This window comes from Muscardinus avellanarius, assembly GCF_963383645.1.
Source record: "Muscardinus avellanarius genome assembly, chromosome: 9".
NCBI lineage: Eukaryota > Metazoa > Chordata > Mammalia > Rodentia > Gliridae > Muscardinus > Muscardinus avellanarius.
Genome location: NC_137795.1, coordinates 78,805,869 through 78,826,582, shown reverse-complemented (window position 1 = coordinate 78,826,582; position 20,714 = coordinate 78,805,869). Strand labels below are relative to the sequence as shown.

General features: G+C 39.3%; 1 protein-coding gene across 1 annotated transcript; it reads right to left on the bottom strand.

Annotated features, from left to right (window-relative positions):
• Positions 1-14,312: 14,312 nt before the first annotated feature.
• Positions 14,313-19,783, bottom strand: LSM8 (LSM8 homolog, U6 small nuclear RNA associated; the record flags this gene model as incomplete). The annotated part of the gene is made up of 4 exons (XM_080701124.1): positions 14,313-14,403; positions 16,677-16,804; positions 18,070-18,110; positions 19,753-19,783. 4 exons carry the CDS (start codon positions 19,781-19,783, stop codon positions 14,313-14,315), a joined length of 291 nt encoding a protein of 96 aa, XP_080557250.1.
• Positions 19,784-20,714: the final 931 nt, after the last annotated feature.

Here is a 20,714-nt window from a genome sequence, read left to right as displayed (position 1 = left end):
CAATAAACCAACCTAGCACTCAGATCCTGGCTATTAAATACTATTACCCACAAAAAGGAACCAGGGATCCTTGGAGAGAAAATGGAATCAGGTTTGAGACAAATATAACTTTAAAAATTTAAGATAGCTCTTCAAGATGACGGCGGCCGTGGTCGCAGTGGCGACCATGATGGCTGCCAAAAAGGGCATGCATTCCTTGGAGAAACCGTGGACACACCAGATTTTGGTTTAATATCTGATTGGGACAACTTAAGTAGACATTTCCAGCCATGACTTCCTAGATAGAATACAGGAAAGAAAGTGGATAATGGCGGAATTAGAAGCAAGATGACAAGGAGGCACACACCATGCAAGAAAAGTGATTTTTAGAAGAACATCCCAGAAGAGATTAGAGAAAGGACCGCCTCAGCCGCACATGCTGGGGACTTTTAACAACATACCTTGTAAGAAAAATGATCCAGACATTGTAGAGGGAGTGCAGCAGTGCCGGGAGGGAAGCCCAGTCACGCGACCCTTCCTGGGAATCTCAGTGCACCTGGCACCCGTGCTCCTCTGTGCTGCACTGGGGTTCTTGTTGCGGTTGGAACAGCAGATCCTGCTCTATGCAGTGAGGCCGTGGGCTTCCGCTTTTGGACGGGAGATAAAATTCATTGCTGCTGAGTGCTCGATCCCACAACCTCTTCAAAACACACATACTGTCTTCTCATATATATATTGAAGAGGGGCCAAGATGGCGGCAGCAGCCAGGATTCAGGAGATGAAGACAAATCCTATCCAATTCACCTGGAACTTTTGGGAAAAAAAATCCCCACGAAGGGGACTGCTCCTGCTGCACATGCTTAAGAATTCTGGACATCATATCATGTAAGGAAGGAGCTCAGTGGAAAACCAGGAGGAAGGGGGTGGCGGCGGTGGCAGAGGCGGTGTCTATGGAGGCTAGTATTTGGGAAAGGCAGAGATCTGATCCAACCCACCCTGATCTTCTGAGGAAATTTCCACAAAGGTAGAGTGCCACCACTGTGCATGCTCAGGAATTCTGGACAACATGCAGTGTGGGAAAAGTGTTTGGGAGAGAATTGAGACAGTGGAGGCAGCAGCAATGGCAGTGACCAGTATTCAGTAGAGGCAGAGATCTAATTCAATCCACCTTGATCTTTTGAAGAAATTGCCCAAAAGGTAGAATGCTACCACTGCTCATGCTCAGGAATTTGGGACAACATGCTGTGTGAATAAGGTGCTTGGAAGAGAACTGAGATGGCTGTGGCAGTGGCAGCAGTGGTCAGTATTTGGTAGAGGCAGAGATTCATTCCAATATACTTCATAATTTTAAAGAAATATCCTCAAAGGTATATGGCTACTGCTGCACATGCTCAGGACTTCTAGAAAACAAACTGTGTGAAAGGTGTTCAGGAAAGAACCAAGATGGCAGTGGCAGCAGCAGCGGTGGTGGTGACCAGAATTTGGAGGGGCAGACAGATCCAGTCTAGTCCACCTTGAACTTTCGAGAAAATCTCCCCAAAAGTAGACTGCTCCTGCCACACATGCTTGGGAATTCTGGACAACATGCTAAGTGGTAAAAGGGTTTGGGGGGTTTCAGAGGGAGCCCCGTATAGCCAGGATGGGCCACCATGCTGCCTGTTCTGGCAATCATCAGCCCTCATGGCCACTGTGCTCCTCTGCGCAGAGCAGGAGGCCAAGGTACACGTGGAGCAGGAGAGCCTGCTCTCCGAAGTGAAGCTGTGGACCTCTGCCTTTAGAAGGGAAGACAAAATTCATTACCACTAGGTATTTGGGGTCCCAGCTTTTGCAAAAGACATGTACTGCTCCCTCATATTAAAATATATATATATATATCAAAGAACGCCAGGCGTGGTGGCGCATGCTTGTAATTCACACCCTTGGGAGGTGAAAGAAGGAGGATCGTGCAGGTTCAAGGCAGCCTTGCTGGCTTAAGAGACCCTGTTTTCTAATAAAAATACAAAAAATAAAAAGTGTAGCCCAGAGGTAGAAGGGTTTCCAGGAGCCCCAGTAAGACTAAAAAGAAAAAAAAAAGGAAGAAAAAAGGGAACATCTGTAGACAACCTGCTCATAGTGACAGAGACCGGAGCCCAATTCACAGCAAGGTTGCTGCCATGGCCTCTGAGGCCAGGATAGGAGCCTGCGATGAGGCAAGGCCTGTGCTGGGGCCTCCAAGGCTGGGATTGGAGCCTGCCAAGGGGTGAGGTCAGTGCCAAGGCCAGGATCTGAGCCTTCCATGAGGTAAGGCTGGTACTGGGCCTCTGAGCCCGGGATCGAAGCCTGCTGAGGAGCAAGGCTTGTGCTGGGGCCAGCGAGGCCAGGATTGGGGCCTGCTATGAAGCAAGGTCAGTGCTGGTGCCTCTGAGCCTGGGATCAGAGCTTGCTGAGGGGTGAGGCTGGTGCCTGGACCAGCGAAGCCGGGATCTGGGCCTGTCATGAGTCCAGGCCAGTGCTGGGGCCTCCAAGGCTGAGATCAGAGCCTGCCTAGGGGTGAGGCCAGTGCTGAGGCCAGCGAGGCTGGGATCAGAGCCTGCCATGAAGCAAGGCTGGTGCTGGGCCTCTGAGCCTGGGATTGAAGCCTGCCAAGGGGTGAGGCCAGTGCCAGGGCCAGCAAGGCCGGGATCGGGGCCTGCCATGCGGTGAGGCCATAGCTGGAGCCAGTGAGGCTGGGATAGGAGTTTGCCTTAAGGGAAGGCCGGTGCTGGGGCCTGCGAATCTGGGATCGGAGCCTGCCATGAGGCAAGGCTGGTGCTGGAGCCAGTGAGGACAGGATCAGAGTCTGCAGGGTGGTCAGGCCTGTGCCAGGGCCTTCAAGAGTGGGATCAGAATGTGCAATGCGGCATACACAGATAAATATCACAGAAAATTTAAAAATCAGATGCTTTCCTTAATATGCAAAAACTAGAAGAAATGGGTAATAGAAGGAAATCTAGTTGAAGAAAGGGCCCTAATGGAGGAGTATTTAAGGTAACCAATCAAAGGGGATAGGATGGGGGAAGATGGAATCTCTTTAAAACACATGATGTACGTAAACAAATATATCAAAGTTAATCACTAAATCAAGCATGGGAATGAGGTTGGGGGAGAGAGTGGGATGGGGATAAGATAAAAGTTGATTGGATGATGTGTGCTTGAATATCCTCACAAGTCTTGAATTCCATTGTGATGTTTGACTACAATGCACCAATATATAATAGGGCTGGGGTGTGGCTCGGCTTGGAGGTAGAATTCCCCTGGATTCCATCCCCAATAGACTCAAAAATGAAAAAAAAAAAAAGAGAGAAATACTCTTGTAAATTAGTGTTATCTCCAGCAATAGAAGACAGCCAAAATGAGAATGACAATTGATCCGAGTAAGGTGCAAGAGTTGGATTTGATCGCTTCTGAGATGTTTGCTTCTACATGAGCACCATGACAGGCACTGCTGGTTGTCTGTCCATCCATCTCTAGTCTTTGATCTCCCTAACACCATCCCCTTTTTATTTACAGTGACATGGCATCACCATGAAAAGAATAATAAAGTCCATCACTTTTTCATTCTCCCTTTCAGTTAGGCATGGACATATAACAAAGTCCTAGCCAATGAAACTCAAGGAGTATATATAGGAAATATCATCTGCTGGCTATAATTGGGAAAGCATTTGTTTTTCCTATATGATATGTTCACTTTCCTATTACATCTTCCTTTATCCTTGGTTTTTATTGTTTATTTGTTTGTGTTTTGAGATGGGGGTCTCACTATGTTATCCAGGTTAGTCTCGAAGTCCTGGACTTAGGCTATCCTCCCTCAGCCTCCTAAAATAAAATAGCCAGGACTACAGGGATGTACCACTGGATTTTGCACTTTATTTTTTTTTACCTAGAAAGAAAATATCATAAGGACAAAAGGATGGCAATGTAGAAAATAATGTTCAAGTACATTAAGTAGCTTCCCCAGATATGATCTTTATTTCTCAGGATGTTTTGTTCTTCCTGAGATGTTTTGTTCTTCCTTTATTCATCTAAGATTAATAAACCACTGCCTGACAGTATTTTTAGTGCTTATATCCGAGTGTAATTCTAACAGATACACTTATGAACAATACTCATACCTTCCTCATATATAGCACTTTAGGGCTTCAAACACACTTTCAAGACTTTGTGTTATTTAATCTTCCCAACAACCTAGGAAGAAATATAGGTGTGTGTGTGTGTGTGTGTGTGTGTGTGTGTGTGTGTGTTCAGACCTGCCTCAATAGGAGTGCATATGCTCTTTTCTCCCCTGTAGGTCTCACAGACTTCTCTCCCCATACTTAAGGAAAATCTAGAGTTTGCAGAAATACTATACAGTGATTGTATGTTTTCAATTTTATCTCTATGCACGAAAAAAATCCACTGACTACTGCATAAAATACTACCATCAGCCACCTTCACTTGTTTAATGAAACAGTCCACTAGGGCGCACAACATAAGCCATCCCTTTGGAGGTGCCATGCCACAACAAAGGCAGGGCTGAAAATGCTCAAGGCCCATTAAGAAGGTTTGCTGACAGCTGTACTTGAAACTTTTCTGTACAAAGTGAGCTGCAGTGATTTCAGCATTGCTTTCAGAAACAGAAATCCTGAGAAAAAGTCATAAGGACTAAGAAAGTTCTTATTTGCAGAATCAGGGCCCAGAAAGTGCAAAGGTCAGATGTGACTGCACTGGGAAGAAATATTCAGATGTTTCTGATCACTCACATTGCTGTAGAGGGAAAGAAAAACCAACTGGACCTGTGCTTCCTGTAGGAGGCTGGTACTACAAGAAGACTGATGTTTGAACCTGAAGTTTCAGCAAGTATCTGAGATTGGTAATGCACTCAAAAGTAGGCATTCTAAAAGGTTGACTACTACTCAAATAGACATTTTTGCTATCATATTCATATATTCAATTTCTTAATTCATCTGACTGCAATTCTAATAGTTGTTTTTCCTTGTATTTTGCTATGGGATGTCTGTTTCAATGGTTACAGACTGCCCAGACAAAAAAATAACAGATATGGCAATCGCAATATTTAGAAAATTATAATGTTATTATAAAGTCAAACAAAAAGAAAATCCTAAGAGTAAAATGGTAAAATTTTCTTTGGAGGAGAGAGAAGTCTACCTATGTTTACCTTATTAGAAAGTCTCTGAAAACATAATAGGCCCCATCACAGACCTACAGTTTTGATTTTGCAATCCAAAGCGTGGACTTTCTGACTCTTAGAATAAGCACATCCCTCTGAAATGAACTCTGAAGCATGCATAGAATATCACCAGGTGCATCTACCTATCTCTCAAGAAGACAAGAGCAGGTTGTGTCGTCGTTTTTCTTTTTCTTTTTTTGTGGTACTGGGGATAGAACCCAGGGGTATTCCACCTCCTAGCTACACCCCCAACCCCATTTTGTATTCTTTATTTTTCAAACAGGGTCTCACTAAGTTATGGAGGGCCTAAGTAGCTGAGGCTGTCTGTGAACCATGATACGCCTGAATTCTGGGGTTACATGCGTGCACCATCACACCAGGTGTGTCATTTTTCTATATTGTATAAACTTGTATGGGATTTTGTCTAGATTTTGTAGATACTTGTGCTACATGTACATGCATGCAGATCTATAATACTTCCTCACTAATAGTGATCTTTTTCTTTTCTTTTTTTTTTTTTTTTTTGTGGGACTGGGGATGAAACCCAGGTCATTCTAACTCCGAGTTATTCCCAAGCCCTATTTTTTATTCTTTATTTTGAAACAGGGTCTCACTGAGTTGCTGAAAGCTGAAGTTGCTGAGGCTGGCCTGTCTCAGCCTCCTAAGTACTGAGATTACAGGTATGCACCATCACGCCTAGCTGGCTTACCTTTTTTCCCCTAATATGGTGATCAACATGTCATTATCTTTAGTACAAGTGAAAGATACTTTCATTCCCTATAAAATTTTAGGTTTGTCAAAATTATACTAACAACGACCCCCCATTAAAATTTTTATCAGAGAATATTATATGCTTTTGAGTATTTTTTCTGGGTTACAATGAGTAATTTGGAGTCCTTCACTCAATATTAGGATAAATGTTAGCTATTACTGACAATTCAGTGTGTTTTAGTGTCATAATAGTTTACTAATCTTCACAATCCAAAGAGGCAGATACTGTTATCTCATTTTCACTTGAGTAAGCCAAGGCTGACTCCAAGCCAGTGCCCTTTAGTGCCATGCTAGCCTGGCCTGAGACCTAATTAACAATTTCCATTTAAAGTTTGAATTAAAGTGTCTCTGGCCCTCTTCTGCATAATTACAATATAATTTTTCCAAATCAGGTTGATAGATCTAAATACTTTTTAAAACAAGAATTAGCTTTTTTAATAAATTTAAAATGCAAACTTTTAATCCTCATTGTAACCTCTTTTGGGCCATTTATTTAAAAATATATAAGCCACAGAGCAGCACTCTCTGGCAATTTGTACTATAGAGTGCAGTTTACTCTGATTTTCTTGATATGAGGCAAATTAAGTGAAGTATATGTATTTTGTACATATTTTCAGATATTAAACAGAAATACATTATCTCCTTCATACTCTCTCCAGACTAGTCTTAAATACATGACACAATGTGTTGTATTTCCCAAGAAATGTTTCTTACCCATTTACCCATCTCAACTCCTGGATTATTTTCTTTTTAATTTAAATTGGTAATGTTAGTATTTGCAAAGTCAGTATTTATCGGTGAAAGAAAACTAAGAACAAAATGTTCACAGTATCATTGAGCATTACCATAATGAGAATAGGAGAAGACATATTATGCAGCTGAAAAAACACTGGAGTAGAACTAATAGGATAGGATTTAGATGTTAATTGCACAAACACTTGATTTGTGGTACTTCTAATATTCTCTGAATTTTTAAATGTACAAACAAATGAAACATGCTCAAAAAAGTAAATACAAATTTATTCAACAAAAATATTAAAATTTTAAACATTTCTTTTCTTTTCTTTTTTTCAGTACTGGGGATGGAACTTAGGGGCCTTCTACCTCTGGGATACACTCCCAGACCTATTTTATATTTTATTTGGAAACAGGCTCTCATTAAGTTGCTGACAGCCTCACTGAGTAGCTGAAACTGTTTTCGAACCTGTGATACTCCTGTCTCAGCCTCTCAAATACTGGGATTACAAGTGTGTGCCACCAGGCCCGGCTAAATTTTTTTTTTTGGGGGGGTGGTACTGGGGTTCCTGAAAGCCCTTCTACCTCCGGGCTACACTCCCAGACCTATTTTTCCATTTTTATTTGGAAACAGGGTCTCCTAAACCAGCACGTGCGGCTGGCTTAGAACCTGCGTGATCCTCCTGTCTCTGCCTCCCAAGCATGGGGATTACAAGCGTGTGCCACCACGCCCGGCTTTTAAATATTTCTTAATACTAAAGTTTCTCTCTTTTTTTGGTGAGAACTCTACCTTTGAGTACACACCTAGACCAATTTTATTATTATTATTTAGCAGGGTCTCCGCTGAGTGTAGTATCACAAGTCTGTAATCCCAGGACTTTCGAGGGTGAGACAGGAGAATTACAGGTTCAAGAACAGCCTCAGCAAATAGTAAGACTGCTACTTAGCAAGACAGGTTCAAAAACAAAAAATAAGAAGGGCTGGGGTGTAGTTCAGAGCTGGCCCCTGGGCTCAATCCCAGTACCGCAAAAAAAAAAAAAAAGAAGAAGGAGGAGAAGGAGGAGGAGGAGGAGGAGGAGGAGGAGGAGGAGGAGGAGGAGGAGGAGGAGGAGGAGGAGGAGGAGAAGAAGAAGAAGAAGAAGAAGAAGAAGAAGAAGAAGAAGAAGAAGAAGAAGAAGAAGAAGAAGAAGAAGAAGAAGAAGAAAGGTCTACATTGCAGAGGACCTCATTAAATTACTAGGGCTGGTTGCAAACCTGTGATCCTCCTATTTCAGTCTCCCAAAACATGAGTGCCACCATGCCTGGCTTCTCTCTTCCTCTTTGAAAGCTGTCTTGAAGAACAGTCCCCAACAACTCCATCCTCTGAATGATGGCAGTAAGCCAGATGTGGTGGCACACACTTGTAATCCCTGTGTTTGGGGGGCTGAGACAGGAGAATTGTACAGGTTTGAAGCCAGCCTCAACTACTTAGTGAGGCTCTTGGCAACTTAGTGAGAACCTGTTCCCAAATAAAATATAAAATAGGTCAGGGAGCATAGCCCAGAGGTAGGAAGCCCTGGGTCCAGCTCCAGTACCACCTAAATAAATAAATAAATGATGGCAGTAGACAGGTGGCATATTATTAATTAATCAAAAAAACTGCTGGTAAAGCTCTATTTTGCCTGCATCCTTAATTATGCAAGCTGCACAGACTTAACAATCTTAAACAGAAAAAAGATGAGAATGATTAATGTGTATTATATCCATTTAAAAGACTATCTGTAGTTGCTTTAAATGAATCTAGAATCCACAAATTATATCCTAGGTACTGAAAGCATTTGATGAAATGACTCATGACCTTGGACAGTAAATTTTAGAGTCAAGATGATTTGGTTGAGGTGCCAGATAGATTCAAACTTCACAAGGACAAGAACTTGTTAATTCTGTTCCCACCTTCAAGCACAGTGGCTGGCTTGAATTGATGGCTTGACAAATGTCCTAGAAAATTTTCCAAAATCTGTTTTCTAAAGTTGATGGAAGCAATGAACCCTAGGAGGCAGTATTGATTCACAAATACCATATACAGCTACATTGTCAAATTTCTCAGTATAGAAAAAGAACACAAATTCCATCAAGGCATTTGCCAAATTTTACAAGAATAATCCCTCTATACGAACTAGATATGAGCCAGGTGTGGTGGCACATGCTTGTAATCCCAGCAGGCAGAGACCGGAAGATCACAGTTCGTGGATAGCCTCAGCTACTTAGCAAGGTCCTTCGCAACTCAGTGAGATCCTGTTTCGAAAAAAAAAAAAAATAGGGCTGGGGGTGTAACTCAGAGGTAGAATGCCTGGGTTCCATCCTTAGTACTGGAAACAAAAAGAACTAGATATGGATTTGTAGCTGGTTGAATGAGAGCACTGTGAATGAATGGTTCCGTATTAATCTGGATGAAGACAGCTTTGCCGTCTCCATGTTTATTTGTTTTAGATGCATGTAAACAGAAAACACTATCAGATTTTCCCACAATATAAAAACTAAGAGGGAAACTTCCCTAATGTACATGATGTACATTCACAAACTTATCAAAGTCAATCACTAAGTTAAACATGAGAAGGAGGGAATGGGGTGGGAATTGGGTAAGGGCTAAAGTGATGTGTACATGTATGCCTCTAACATCTTGTACTCCATTAAGATGTATGACTACAATGCACCAATTTAAAAACCAAAAGAAAATGAGATTTAAAATAATTAGAAATAAACCAGCCGGGCGTGGTGGCACATGTTTGTAATCCCAGCATTGGGAGGCTAAGACAGGAGGATCACGGTCTGCGGACAGCCTTAGCTACTTAATGAGGACCTTTGCCACTCAATAAGACTGTTTCAAAATAAAGCAATAAAAAATAGGGCTGGGGGTATAGCTCAGAGGTAGAATGTCCCTGGGTTCTAGCCCCAGTACTGAAAAAAGAAAGAAGAAACCTGTGAAGCAAATTAGTAAATTCAGAATGAAGTTTCCTTTTTACACCTCTGAATTTTTTACTTTCATGCTCCTGCAAGAGTATATGATTGCCAAAGAAAACTTAATTCTACTGCATATTTGCTAAAATTTTATAAACTTATGCATACCTTCCACATAACCTGAATTATTCACAAGTTATATAAGCCAGTTTCTTGTGGAGCTATGATATCCAGTAAAACAGACACTGCAAAACTAAACTTATAAGACCCACATTTGAAACCCCTCCCTAGTGAATACTATGAGCAATGGCTATTTTCTATTATGTCCTAGAAATCCTTCCAAGTGTTTTAAGTGCAATCTAGTTTTATTTCTACAGCTATTATTACATCTTAAGGGTTTGGTTGGTAGAGACCCCAGCACACAAGCACTGAGTCTTTTAATAATTTTACCAATCTTTCTTTCGCTGATAGCAACTGTTCCTTTTTGTCCCATTACAGATCTACTGAACCACAATTAATGAATTAGGGACCAAGAAAAATTTTAAAGCCTCAGGTTATTATAATAAAATGGGCTATATTTTTCCATTTCTTAGCTTTGGGAATTGCTTTAGCTTACCTACTTCTCAATCAGATTTCTGATGCTCTATTTTGAGATTATGTTTTCTGATGACAGTAAATATTATGTACAAAAATTTGGTCAAACCAGAGCCCTATTGCTCACCAGTGCTACCTTTCGTAAGACACTTAACCTCATAAGCTTCAATTTCCCCACTTATAAAATGATCACAGTTGTAGGCACTTGGCATCATGCCTGCCAAATGATAGGCATTCAAATGCTACCTAATTTTGAAAATGAAGGCCCAGAATATACTATATTGCCAACTAAGAGTTGTTTTATAATTTTTGCTACTAGACAATCAGGGTCACATCTATTATGAAGAACTATTTACTTTCTTTCCCACATGGCAAATATTACTGTTACAGGCCTGAGAAATATTTTTACTACTAGACATCTACAAGTTTATAGTCCTATTTACATCCCACATAATTAGGTTAAATGTTCAGAATTTTATAAAGGTATTAAATAGAATATTAATAAAATTTGTCTTTAGTATCTCTTGTTCTGGGATCAAGATTTGAAATATTCAAGCCCAAACTGTCAGTATTTACTAGAGGTTTATTTGGGGGCATGTGTGCTACTGGAGATTGAACCCAAGGCTGTTCTACCTCCAAGATACACCCTGAGCCTTCTTATTTTCTGCTTTGAAATGATCTCACTTTGTTGCTGAGTCTCCTTGCTGAGGTTGCTTGATCTTCCTGTCTTAGCCTTGATAACAGCCATCATGCCCAGCTCTTACCAGAGTTTTCATCTAAAAGCAATGTTATTTTAAACTATCTGTTCAGGTAAAAAAGGTAACATAAGTCCTTTCTGTAGTTAATTGCCTTTTTCAAATAACTTCACTGAAAATATCTTGCCAAAGAACATTCTTCTTCTGATTATAGAATTAAGTTTCATTGAATATAGAAAACTTTATACTGCATATTAATCATGCTATTGCACATGGTTGTCACTTTTACAATTTTTATGCAAAGCCCAGTTTAAGTTGGCTGTAAGCATAAAAAGCCTATCGTGCATTTAGGAAAGAAATTTGGTATACCATTTGTTAAGTTACTGTTTATGTCCTCCATACACTATTAATAGGAGATTCTTTTACCAACATCAAGAAAAATATCTTTTGAAGATGTTTTATATAATTTCCAAAAGATACTATGAGAAAGATGACTATGGTTTACTTTTATGTAATTTGTGTTGATATATCAAGTATTTGGGGAAGAGATCACTCTGGACTTAATTTGTACTGTCCAAATAAATTTTTTAGTGAATGTTCTATATACTTAATTTTTGGAATTAGTTCAGCAATTAAAATACTAGTTTTTTTTTTAAAGTAGCATGTTCACAGTCCCTAACTAAATAAAGGAGAGGGAGAGAAGAAAGAGAGGAGAGGAGAGGAGAGGAGAGGAGAGGAGAGGAGAGGAGAGGAGAGGAGAGGAGAGGAGAGGAGAGGAGAGGGAGGAGAGGAGAGGAGGAGGAGGAGGAGGAGGAGGAGGAGGAGGAGGAGGAGGAGGAGGAGGAGGAGGAGGAGGAGGAGGGGGCAGGTATACCAACACAAGAGCAGGAGAAAGTGGCTGGGGTCAAATAAATACCCTTCTAAGGAATGTCCCCAGTGACCTTCCTCCTCCAAACAGGCTCCACCACCTACAGTGTCCTCCACCTTCCAATACAGCCACCAATTTATAAAGTCATCAATGGCTTTATCCACTGATGACATTAGAATCCTTCCAGCCAGGCGTGGCACACGCTTGTAATCCCTGCGCTTGGGAGGCAGAAACAAGAGGATCAATCACGCAGGTTCGAAGCCAGCCATGCTGGCTTAAGAGACCCTATTCCAAATAAAAAAGTATAAAAATAGGTCTGGGAGTGTAGCCCGGAAGTAGAAGGGTTTTCAGGAACCCCAGTAGCGCAAAAAAAAAAAAAAAAAAAAAAAAAAAAAATCCTTCCAGAAGCAATTGTTGCATTGGGTCCCAAGCCTTCAACATATGAGCCTTTGGGAGACATTCCAGATCCAAACTATAACCATCTTAAACTACCAAAGGTCAAGTATTTATGAATAGTCAACACTAGTTAACCTCCCTCTAATTCTCCCAGAGCCAGCACTGACTATTAACCAAGTTATTCTAAGGGTGTCAGTGCTTGATGAACCAATGAAGAAACTATCTGAATATTTCTTTCCTTTTAAGACTTGTTTCTGATTAATCCAAACTATCATGTCCAAGTTTTAAATATTTTAAAAGATGTGAATGAAGCTGGGCATGGTGGCACATGCTTGTAATCCCTGCGCTTGGGAGGCTGAGACAGGAGGATTGCACAAGTTCAAAGTCAGCCTCAGCTACTTAGTGAGGCTCTCAGCAACTTAGTGAGACCCTGTTTCCAAATAAAAAATATAAAATAGGTCTGAGAGTATAGCCCGGAGGTACAAAGTGTCTGGGTTCCACCTCCAGTACCACCAATAAACAAATAAATAAATAAATAAATAAAAAATAAAAGATGTGAATGAAACTCACCTCTAAATGCTCTGAAAATACCCATTCTAGAAGCCCTTTGCAGAATTTATACTAATTATCCATCATCTATTAAATTTAAGTGTAAGCCAAGAGTTGGCAAACTATGGCCTTTAGGCCAAATCCCACCTGCCACCTGTTTTTGTAAATAAAGTTTTATTGGAAGACAACTACTCATATGTGCATTATCTATGGCTGTTTTTACGTTACAAGAGTACAGTGAGTTACTGTGATAGTGACCATATGGCCTTCAAAGCCTAAAATATTTACTGATTAGATCTTTACAGAAAAACTTGACCACCCCCCACTGTATACACTTCTTTTAAACACCTATTTTAAATGTTTTTGAAATTATTTTTCTATTTACTCCTCATGACAAAGACACACTTTGGCCTACACATAAACTGAGAATTTTTGTGGATTAGTATGAATTATCTAAACACTACCTAAAATGCTATTTATATAGAGTCTCTAAAAACCAAGTTTAGTCCTGGAATCAGTCTATGGAAACAGTGAATCATCCAAAGTTGTAAGCAATAGCAAGCACTGATCCAATCTAAGCTTATGGTTTATTTTCCCAAATATACAAACAACAAACTATTTTTAGAAATTCTTAGCCAGGTATGGTAGCACATACCTGTAATCCCAGTACTTGGGAGGCTGAGATAGGAAGATCACAGTTTGGAGGCCAGCCTCATCAACTCAGCAAGGACTTTAGCAACTTAGTAAGAACCTGTATCAAAAAAATAAAATAAAATATGGCTGGGGTGCAGCCCAAAGGTAGGATGAATGTTTCTGGGTTCTATTCCCACTACCACAAAAAACAGACAAACACACAAAAAAGAAATTCATCAAATCTTAAAAACTAGAAGCTACAAAGGTTTTTAAGACCATATGGAATAAGTTTTTTTCAGATAAAATTCTATTCCTAAAATTTAGTATTAATGTGTTCCTATAAGTCTCATATCTAACCCACTGGGCATGAAAGATTCTTACCAATATCCTACTTCTCCTTAATATTCAATTCTTAAGTTCTAAATTTTGGCCTAGTCTTAAAACTTGGTTTACATTTATCCTTTTCTCCACCATTTTATCTATACCTCTAAATGCTAGAGAGCAACTTTTAAAAGTATTGGCAAACCACCATTAGTAAGATAAATGCTAATGGTTTAGAGATCTGCAGGAGATAAAAACTTATCTTCAGGCGACTGCCTTAAGAATCAGGGAAACACAAATATCTTGCAATACCGATGTTATCTGTGGGCACATTTATATAACACAAATATTTCTTTTCAGCTATTTTCCAGAAACATTAAAATATCATAAAGCACTTTTTCTAAAAGTTTTTAAAAGCATTCTATTTTCACATCATTTAATAGAAAAATAAAACCAAACTACCACACTTATAATTTAGGCAAACATTTTTTCAATAAAAATGTAGAAACATTTTAATTTACATATTATAATGAATCAATAAGAAGTCAAAAATCCACAATTACATGTTCATAAAATTTCTACACATCATCCTCAGAATAATCAGTTTCTGTACAACATTTACAGATTTCCTATGTATGTAGTATTTTCTTCAGTGTGCTACAGAGTTCAGAGGTTCTGCTCTAATATTCCCCAAGTCAAGCGCAGAATCTGTCTCTTCATCGATTTCTCCAATGACTGCACTGTAATTGTTGACAGGGGAAAAAAATCAAGAGTTAAAAAATATACATTTCTGAAATAAATTTACTTGTATTTCTAAAATTTTATCAAATCAAACCATATAGTATTAGTCTTCTAAAACATGTAAAATTGAACTACTTAAGGAAAAGAACACTTTCGTGAGTCAGTGAAGCGTACGTTTAAGTCACAAAACTCAAGAAGAAATAATTTAAAGGTAGGATTAAAGAAACCAATACTAAAATGTTTAAAACCAGCTCTCTGGAGAAAAACAGACTGATATGCAGCATTTACTAACATCCTTCATGCAAATACTCCCATCATAGCCAATTTTAAGCACTAATAACACATCAATTAGCTTGCAAAATTCTTGAAAATATAATCATCTGCTTCCATAAGCTAGGACAAGCTAGCTCTAGCACACAATTAGGTCTAGGGCAAAAGTTTTTAATTGAAGAGAAGCCTCCCTAAGATCAGTCATTATACACCATCCCAACATAAGCAATCAGCGTTGCTATGGTCAGGGCATCTGAGCCCAATCTGTTCTGCCGCGTTTTTCACAGCTCACCTTTTAACTTTACTTAAATGTCATCTCCAAAAATGTTTTATAAATTCCTGATTTGAGTGGAGATCAAATAAATAATCCATCTACAGAAGATTTTAAGATAAACTTACATGAATAAAGTATTCCTTCATTATTTATATCTTACATGTCTCCCCAAATCATCTAAAACTGCTGATGTATCTTTTGTTGCCTTCCAGTCATACTTGGACTCTCTATATAGTACTTGCTGGAACATTAATTAAACATTCTTCTAGCCTATGTAACTGCACTAATACTAGTTACATATGTATTAACAATTACAGTTAAATTATATTCAAAACTCAGTTTCTCAACCATGCCAGCCACTTTTCAAATGCCTAGTAGCCACATCTAGCTAATAGCTAACATATTAGAAAATACCAATATAACTTTCTCAACATTAGGAAAATTTTTGTGGCCAGCACTGCTCTATATCATTGCAGGCTTTCCTTATACTGCCACTTCTAAAACCGCCTCACGCCGGTTATCAGTGTGTCCCAAGATAACTGAGACCACAGCACAAACATGAGATATCCTAAGTGTGTCAATTACATTTTTAAGTTAATGAGTTATGCGTGAACTTAAATTATTTAAAAAACTTCAAAAAGATTTCAAAGACATTTTTCCAACTCTAGACTTAGGCCCTAGGAGTATACTTATGTTCCTCTGAAATTCATGGTATTTGGAAGAATTTTATAAAATATTTGGTCGAAGGCAAGGCCCGTTCTGGACCCTATTCAAGTCACTTTAATTATTAGATATACGGACAAATCTCAGTAAGTAAAAGTTTAATTTGTAAAGAGATAACTTGGTTAGCCACTGAAAATCTTAGCATAAAACATATAGATTCACTTTATTTTTATTCATTTATTAATTATTTTGTGGTGCTGGAGATTGAAGCCAGGGGCAATCAACCTCTGAGCTACAACCCCCAGCCCTATTTTTTATTCTTTATTTTGAAACAAGTTCCCACTAAAGTTTTGGAGGGCATAAGTAGCCGAGGTTGGCCTTGAACCTGTGATCCTCCAGTCTCAGCCTCCCAAGTACTGGGATTAAAAGCGTGGGCCACCACCCCAGGCTCTAGATTCACTTTATTTTAAGGAAGTACAAGAAAAGCTACTTTTATACAACAAATGAGAGGATGATTCTATTAACTATGTGTATTTGATGCAGAATGCTAATTTGGAGAATATCTTTTCTGTAAAGCAAGGAAGTATACCTATAGTATATATATAGTATATATATATATAATGTTTATAATATATATTATTTCTATATAATATATATTACTTATATATTATATTTTTATTATATATATATTTTTTGTTTGTTTGTTTGTTTTTGCAGTACTGAGGTTGAAACCTAGGGGCATTCTACCTCCGAGCTATGCCCCAGCCCTATTTGTTTATTCTTTATTTTGAAACAGGGTCTCACTGAGTTGCAAAGGGCCTCACTAAGTAGCTGAGGCAGTCCACGAACCCAGATCCTCCTGTCTCAACCTCCCAAGTACTGGAATTACAGCGTGTGCCACCACAGGACTTACCTGTAGTATAATTTTAACCTAATTTAAAAGGACTTATTTTACATAGGGCTGAGGATGTAGCTAAGTGGTAGAATACTTGGCCAGCATGCACAAGTCTCCAGGTTCAATCACCATTATTGTTCCCCTCCCACCAAAAAGGACATTTTACTTACACATTGTCCCCTCTTACAATGTATAGTCCTAGTACCACTTGCTCTACTCCCTGTGAAGAGCTGAATACTCGTTCATGGCTTTCATCCAAAATCAAATTAATGGTCTGGTCAAAACCTTTTAGTGTTCCCTAAAAAGAAAACATCCAGGAAAAGAGGGGTGGGGGGAGATATACATGTTTACCTGAATTTGTAAATTCAGCCTTACAACTATTCAGCCATTTTAGTTGTCAGGTAAGTTCTACCTCTTAAATAAAACTCTACTGTTTAATAAAATAGTTACTTATAAGCAGCAATATTTCAATGCACTAAATTTACCTCTTGGCTGTGTAAGATGGGGAAAAACTTGTACCACACATGAATAGTGTGCAGAGTTATTGAGAGTTGCAGAGGACCTATGTTTCAGAGCATCTAAATAAGTAGCAAAAAGCTCACACAGGAGCTAATATTACTAGATATAGCAATATAACAATACCACTGCACACTACATACTAGTACTAGGCAATGTGCTAAACACAGTGTACACTCTATCTTAACTATTCTCCTCCCTCCAAGGTAAAACTATAATCATGCTCATTTAAAAGAAAAAAATGTAAGGTCCAGAGAAGAATATTTCAAGGTCTTGTGGAAAGTTAAATAGCAGGCCCAGGATTCAACCACAAAAGGCTAGCTCCAGAGATAAACTAATAAACAACTACATATTATTGTAAACAACATAACGACATTTTTCAGAGATTCAATCTATCCTATATATATACAAACTTCAAATGGTAGTTATTAGCTAACAGTGAGTACTTACTAGTTGCCAGTATTCTGTGTCTCACATGTATTTAATATTCAATTCTTCCAATAACCCAGTGATACAGATACAAATATGAGTGTAATAATTAAAACCAGAGACTTGAATAATCATGAAAAATTTTATGAAATAAGTTTAATATTAAATAAAGGAGACAGATCTAACAAAATATAGTTACTCAGATGCTATTAAAGTTTCTGAAGCAAGAGTTGAATTATGTTGGTTTTGGTTGGCTAATCTCTCAAGCTCACTATTAAACTATTTAATGTAATAAAAAATCAAAACTATATAAAGTCAGAATGAAATAGAAACTTAGAACATAAAATTTGGGAGAAAAACAAAATTTGGAGTATTTCCTATATAGTTAGCAAATGATTATTCTTATGGAAACCCATATCTCCTAGAATTCTTGTATATATTTAGTGTTTATTAGTGGAAAAAATATAGATTGGCAACAAAGATAAAAGAAAAGAGGTGAATCATAACGAAACTGTAATACAGGTGGTACTGTGATATCTAGGCGTCAGAGGTTCTATGTAAAAACTCCCAACTAATAAGTCTACAAGAAAGTAGAGAATGAAAATGCCAAGGACTTACCACAATCATTCTCCCATCAGATGTAATAACAGCAACAGTTCCTGGTAACTGAATCAAGGAAAGCATTTCTTTGAAAATACAAACTGAAATCTTAAATTATGGTAAAGGAATGGCTTGAATTATCAAAAGAAAGCTGAAAGAATAAAAATCCAACTATTCAATACATAAAATTTTTAAAGTTTTCAATTTTTAAAAAGTCTGCTTTTGTAATAATTACAATCAAAAAAGAAAAAATCCGCTGGCTGGTGGTGTACACTTGTAATTCCAGTAGTCAGGAGGCTGAGACAGGAGGATTGCAAGTTTGCAGCCAGCCTTAGCTACTTAGTGAGGGACTCCACAACTTAGTTAGATCCTATTTCAAAATAAAGAATAAAAAACAAAACAAAAAAAAAAAAATTGGGCTGGGTGTCTAGCTCGGGAGGTAGAATGTTCCTGGGTTCAATCCCCAGAACTGCATAAAAAACCTTTTTGTATGTGATCAATGGATCCTGTCTCAAAACAACTGGATCAAAAGAACCTTGTTAACCTAGGACTCCGAGCATTTTTATCTTTCTTAATCTCTACTTCTTTTCTCTAAAGTGAACATTTAAGTGGTAAATTAATAAATGTTGCATGGTTTTAGAACTGTTAAAGATATTTATCTTCCAGGACCTGGCTTTTGGAATTCAAAAGAAAATAAATTATAATTAATGTGATAAGATATTGACTGTAGTTAGATGTGGTAGAACACACCTGCAATCCCAGTACTTGCCTCAGCAAGTTAGTGAGGTTCTCATCAATTTAGTGAGACCTTATTTTCAAATAAAAAATAAAACAGGGCTGGGAGGAGACTCAGAGGTAGAATCCCCCCAGGTTCAATCCCTAGCGCCACACACAAAAATCAACAATACGTACGCACATTAAAAATAAAGCCTTAAGTATTAAACTTTGAACCCTAAATTGTACGTGAACACAGAATTTTTCCAAAGATGATAACTTTAAAACTTCATGTGGCTGGACTTGGAGAGACTGGTTTATAATCCCAGCATTTGGGAGCCTGAGACAGGAGGATCGCAGATCGCGGACAGCCTCAAATACTTAGTGAGACCCTCTACAACGCACTGAGACCCTGTTGCAAAATAAAGAATAAAAAATAGGGCTGGAGGTGTAGCTCAGAGGTGGAATGCCCCTGGGTGCCATGTCCAGTACCGCAAAAAAATAAAAAATAAAACTTCATGTTACTTGCCCCCACTACAACCCTTTATAACAGCATTACTTCTATCAACAAGTTGGGAATTCAAATGCCAAAGGGGCCGAAACTCAATTTGTGGGCCGTCTTTAATCGTCTTGCTATCCTCGAACAAGGAGCAAAGCCTGCGAATAAAACAATACAATGCATAGATTTGCAAGGCCATTATCGCCGCCAGGGAATAGTTCATCTCATATCCAAACTTGAACATATAAGCCTTAGGGAAACACTATAAACAAATACGGCACTTTTAGTACAGAGAAAAGTTCTGAATAATTTCCCCCTGCTTTGCAGCTACAATGAAAGGAAGCCTAGGCGACTCTGGGTACTCATCTCGGCCACCCGCACCCAGCGGCCCGCGGATCCCGACCCCGGCCTCCCCGCGCCTCTCCCGCTCCAATTCCTCCGCCAACCCCGCCATGGCCCCGACGCTATGGCAGCCGGCTATAGGATACGGTTGATGTAGTTTTCCAGGGCGGACGTCATGCTGCTCGGCCGGGAGAGTCCCAGCAACAAGAGCGGTGCCAGTGACTACCCGAGCTGAAAGGGCCCGCCAGAAACCAGAGGCAGCTCGCGTCCACTGGTGTCAGAAAATATCGCGAGACTTGTGCAGCGCTAACAGCCGCTGAATCGGAAATTGAAAAGAACGGGCCGACCTAACCGGAAGTAGAGTCAAGGCGAATCAATGCGCGTGCGCGAAGTGTTTCCGCCAGTCTTCCGGTAGGAGGTACGGAAGCCGAAAGGGATTAAAGGCACCGAGAAGCAGAAGAAAGAAAGATGTCTTTGAAAGTGGGGTGGAGGGAGATTTAGTTTCGGATCCTAGGAAAAGGCAATGTAGTAGAAGTTACTAGGGAAAAATGTAAAAACAATATAGTCAGGGAGAGCCAGAGAAAGGCGATCGTAGTTGTTGTTTTTTTTTTTTTTCCACTGCGGGCCCAAAATTTTAAAAAGCCGCATACCAGAGGACCAATTGGCGCGTGTTGTAACCACATGGTGTACATTTCTGCAGAACCCACAATGAAGAGCATGTTCGTGTATTCTACACTCGATTAAAAGTACTTCAAAATGGAGCTTGTTCACTTTTTAGGCAATTAAATCAAGATAGGTAAACGTGTGTGAGCCTTGTGAGGGCTACCTTTGCTCTGGGCGAAATCAGCACAGAAAAGGCTGGTGCACCACCGTGGACGGAGGGATTACGGAAGAGGGTAGTAAATGAGCCCCAGACTGGGTTCTAGCCCTGCCTCTGTGATTCCGTGCCCTTGCACAAGTCCCTTCAACTCTTCTGGACCTCAGTTTCCTTAGCTCCTGCCACAGTTGTCATTTTGGGTATTTCTGGATGACACTCGAAAACAATGAGGTTCAACTTTTTTTTTTTTTTTTTTTTTTTTTTTTGCGGGCCTGGGGATGGAACCCAGAG